Consider the following 3,552-nt stretch of genomic DNA (forward strand, 5'->3'; position numbering starts at 1 on the left):
ATTATCATTCCTGTTCGGGACCATAATGAAAGCATTTATAATGTTATTTTAGAAAGTGCTCCAAAAAATGAAAAGTTGACGTCTCCAAAGATTCAAAAAGAGATTGTTCAATGCTTTTCAAAAAAGATAATAAAGTCCATCTGTGAAGAAATTGGTAATGATGTGTTTACCATATTAGTAGACGAGTCTAGTGATGTATCCAAAAAGGAACAAATGGCTATGGTTTTGTGATATGTTAATAGCCTTGAATTAATGAAAAAAAGATTTGTTGGAATTGTTCACGTGAAGTATACAACTTCTTTAACTTTAAAAGAAGCCATTGATTCGGTATTTACCAGCAATAACTTGAGTATATCTCAGGTAAGAAATTATGAAATTTTTTTTATGTATTAGAATCTTTATCTATTTTATTTCTTATATATACAATTTATTTTTGAAATAGGTAAGAGGGCAAGGATATGATGGAGCAAGTAATACGTGGGATGCATTTAATGGTTTGAAAGCATTGATATTGAAAGATAATCATTTGGCATATTATATACCATTGTTTTGCACACCAGCTTCAATTAGTGGTTGTGACTGTAGCAAAAAACCATGATGGTGATGATGATTTCTTTGAGCAATTAGCTTTGGTGGTTAATGTGGTGTGTGCTTCTTGTAAAAGAAAATATATCATACGAGATAGCTACAAGGAAAGGGTTCAAAAAGAAATTGGTAATGGTGAAATTGAGACCGGCAGAGGGTTAAATCAGGAGACCTCTCTTGTTCAAGCCAGGGATACAAGATGGGGCTCACATTATAAAACAATAATAAGTTTGAAGAATTTGTTTCCGGAGGTTATCAAGGTTCTTACATATGTTTAAGAGGAGGGATCTAGTTTAAATAACCGAAATCAAGCGTACGGTATTTTGTCGTATTTCAAGACTCTTGATTTTGTTTTTTATTTACACTTGATGTTGGAGATTTTTGGTCTCACGAATACCTTGTCAAAACATCTTCAAAGAAATGATCAAAATATTTTGGAAGCGGCTTCTTTGGTAAAAGTGACGATGAAAACGTTCAAAGCTTTTAGAAATAATGGGTTTCCTTCAATGTTGGAGAAGGTATTTTCTATTTGTCATAAACATAAAATTAAAATTGTGGAAATGTCCAAACTTTAAAATCACTTTGAAGTTGATATGTAACACCCTGTTCTAAAATATTCGTTTATGGAATTTCAGAGGCCAAGGCCAGGGGCGTTTTAGTCCTTTATTAAATTTGGAGTTATTATTCGAGAAGTTTTTCGGGCCGGGTTGTGTTGTTATAAACGTAGGGTTTCTCATCACCTTTCCGTGGACATAAAGTTCGTCGGAAACGGATCAAGAATAAAGAAGTTACAATACTTTGAAGATATTGACAATAATGGCCCTTAATGGAAAAATTGGCAAGGCAGCCCCTTTTTCACGCATGTAGTGCATGCGTGTTTAGCTGGGTACGCCCAATGTAAGGCTGGCGTACGCCCAGCGTAGAAGAGCAAGTGGTCGCAGGTGTTCAAGGCGTACGCCCAACGTATGCTCAAAGTCTCAAAAACCTAATTTTTGGGTTAAGCACCATATAAAGGACATTATGGTTCCAACCCTAGCCCCCATATCAGCCTCCCCAACCTCAGAAGAAAGCCTAGAACGTCCCTACCTTCATTTTATGAGACCTTGACCTTGGAGAACCCATTTTGGTGGATTAAAGCTTGGAAGCAATGAGAAGAAGGTTGGCAAGGAGGAACCTTTAAAGCTAGAGCTTGTAGATCTGGGATAAGTGCTTCATTTCGGACCTCTGCAAGGTAAAAAGTCTTGAGCTTGATGATTAACCTCTTATATCTCCTTAGTACAAGTTTATGGACCTTTTTGGTCCCAAGATTGGGACTTTATGACTTAAGCCCGTTTCTAGGACCAGGGTTGCCTCCCTTAGAGTCATATGAGTCCCATAAGCAGTAAAGTTCCGATCTTTATGGTCCAAATGAGTTCATGCATGAGTTAAGACCTTCTTTCATGGAATTAGAACATGGGTTTTGGAGTTGGGACTTATGTAAGTCATGGAAGCCATAAAGTAAGCAACTTTATGGATTAGGGCATGGAATAAGACCTAGATCTAAGTTTATGGCTCTTGAGTCGGAGTATTAAGCACTTAATGGAAAGTGTCTTAACAGAATGAGTACGCCGAGCGTAATTGCAGGTACGCCCCGCGCACTCTCTAGCAGGCCAGTACGCTAAGCGTACATTAGAGTACGCCCCGCGTAACGCAGTCAGTTGGGCTTATGTAACAACCAAAAATTTCAACCAATTTAAAATTTTCGAAAACAACTCGATTCCATTAAAGTTATTACAAAAAGGTTTTCAATACAATTTATTTTAAGTGTTCCCAGAATCTCATCACAACATAAACATGAGGAGCGGTACGATCACGCCTTCGCCTTGCCACGGTCTCCTGAAAAACCTTAAAAACATTAAACCACAACTATAAGCCCGAAAGCTTAGTGAGATATCCCCCAAAATACCAACCACATATACCATACACGCATAACATGCCATAACATATCCGATCACAAAAGAGCCATGCACTTCGGGTCTACTGTGGGACTGGTCCGCCGCATCGGCCAACAGTCCACCTGGTCCACCCTCCGAGTCTAGCCATATACCTCGAGTCTACAGTGTGATTGGTCCGCCCGCATCGGGCCTTCAATCCACCTGGTCCACTCTTTGAGTCTACAGTATGACTGGTCCGCCCGCACCGGGTGTAACGACCCAATTTTCACGACCAAAAATTTTGTTTTAAAAACATTACTTTAGCAAATATTAATAACTAAACACATTGTCTGATCAAATCATAACACAAGGTGAACCATGTCTAAAGCCAAATCATACATTCAATCAAAATATCAGAGTACAAATCCCAGTGAAGCTCGTAAATGCGGAAACCGGAGAGTGTGTGTGTGTGACATGCTGCTACCGTGCCGGCTCCTTTCCCCTAGCTGAGGAGGTACCTGAAACCAAAACTGAAAACTATAAGCACAAAGCTTAGTGAGTTCCCCCATCATACCACATACCATACAAACACGTAACATACATACTGTCAGGCTATTCTAGGGTGCCTGACTACCCAGTACGGCCGTTCTAGGGTGCTGTCCTACCCGTGCCAAGCCATTCTGGGGTGCTAACTACCCATGTCAAGCCATTCTGGGGTGCTGACTACCCATGTCAAGCCATTCTGGGGTGCTGACTACCCATCGGTCCTAACAACCGACCACAGGGACTGGTCCCCTCGTACTACCTCTACCGCATATAACATAACAAGCCAGCATGCAAACATATCATCATATACTGTCAGACGTATCTGGGGTGTCTGACTACCCTTCGGTCCTAGCAACCGAACTCGACTACTATCACATACAACATATCATGCTAGCATAAAACATATCAGGTAGTAGTAAACCTAGATGATATCACAAAGACAATCATCCACCATACGTCTCCTACTGGTGGGTCGGCGTTGTGGCCTTAGACCCACCGCTACTGGAAG

General features: G+C 40.4%; 1 protein-coding gene across 1 annotated transcript; it reads left to right on the top strand.

The window, feature by feature from the left end:
• Positions 1-252: 252 nt before the first annotated feature.
• Positions 253-1,244, top strand: LOC145066601 (uncharacterized). The gene is made up of 5 exons (XM_079013896.1): positions 253-360; positions 443-502; positions 561-845; positions 963-1,103; positions 1,221-1,244. The coding sequence occupies exons 1-5, from the start codon at positions 253-255 to the stop codon at positions 1,242-1,244; spliced, it is 618 nt and encodes a 205-aa protein (XP_078870022.1).
• The last annotated feature ends 2,308 nt before the right edge of the window (positions 1,245-3,552 follow it).

This window comes from Lactuca serriola, chromosome 8 (genome assembly GCF_051521515.1).
Source record: "Lactuca serriola cultivar US96UC23 chromosome 8, Lser_US96UC23_V15, whole genome shotgun sequence".
Lineage (NCBI taxonomy): Eukaryota > Viridiplantae > Streptophyta > Magnoliopsida > Asterales > Asteraceae > Lactuca > Lactuca serriola.

Coding starts and splice junctions, on each gene's coding strand:
- LOC145066601 (XM_079013896.1), top strand. CDS start 253: ATGAAAAAAAGATTTGTTGGAATTGTTCACGTGAAGTATACAACTTCT. Junction 361..442: donor ATAACTTGAGTATATCTCAG/GTAAGAAATTAT, acceptor TTTTTGAAATAG/GTAAGAGGGCAAGGATATGA. Junction 503..560: donor ATGCATTTAATGGTTTGAAA/GCATTGATATTG, acceptor TTTGCACACCAG/CTTCAATTAGTGGTTGTGAC.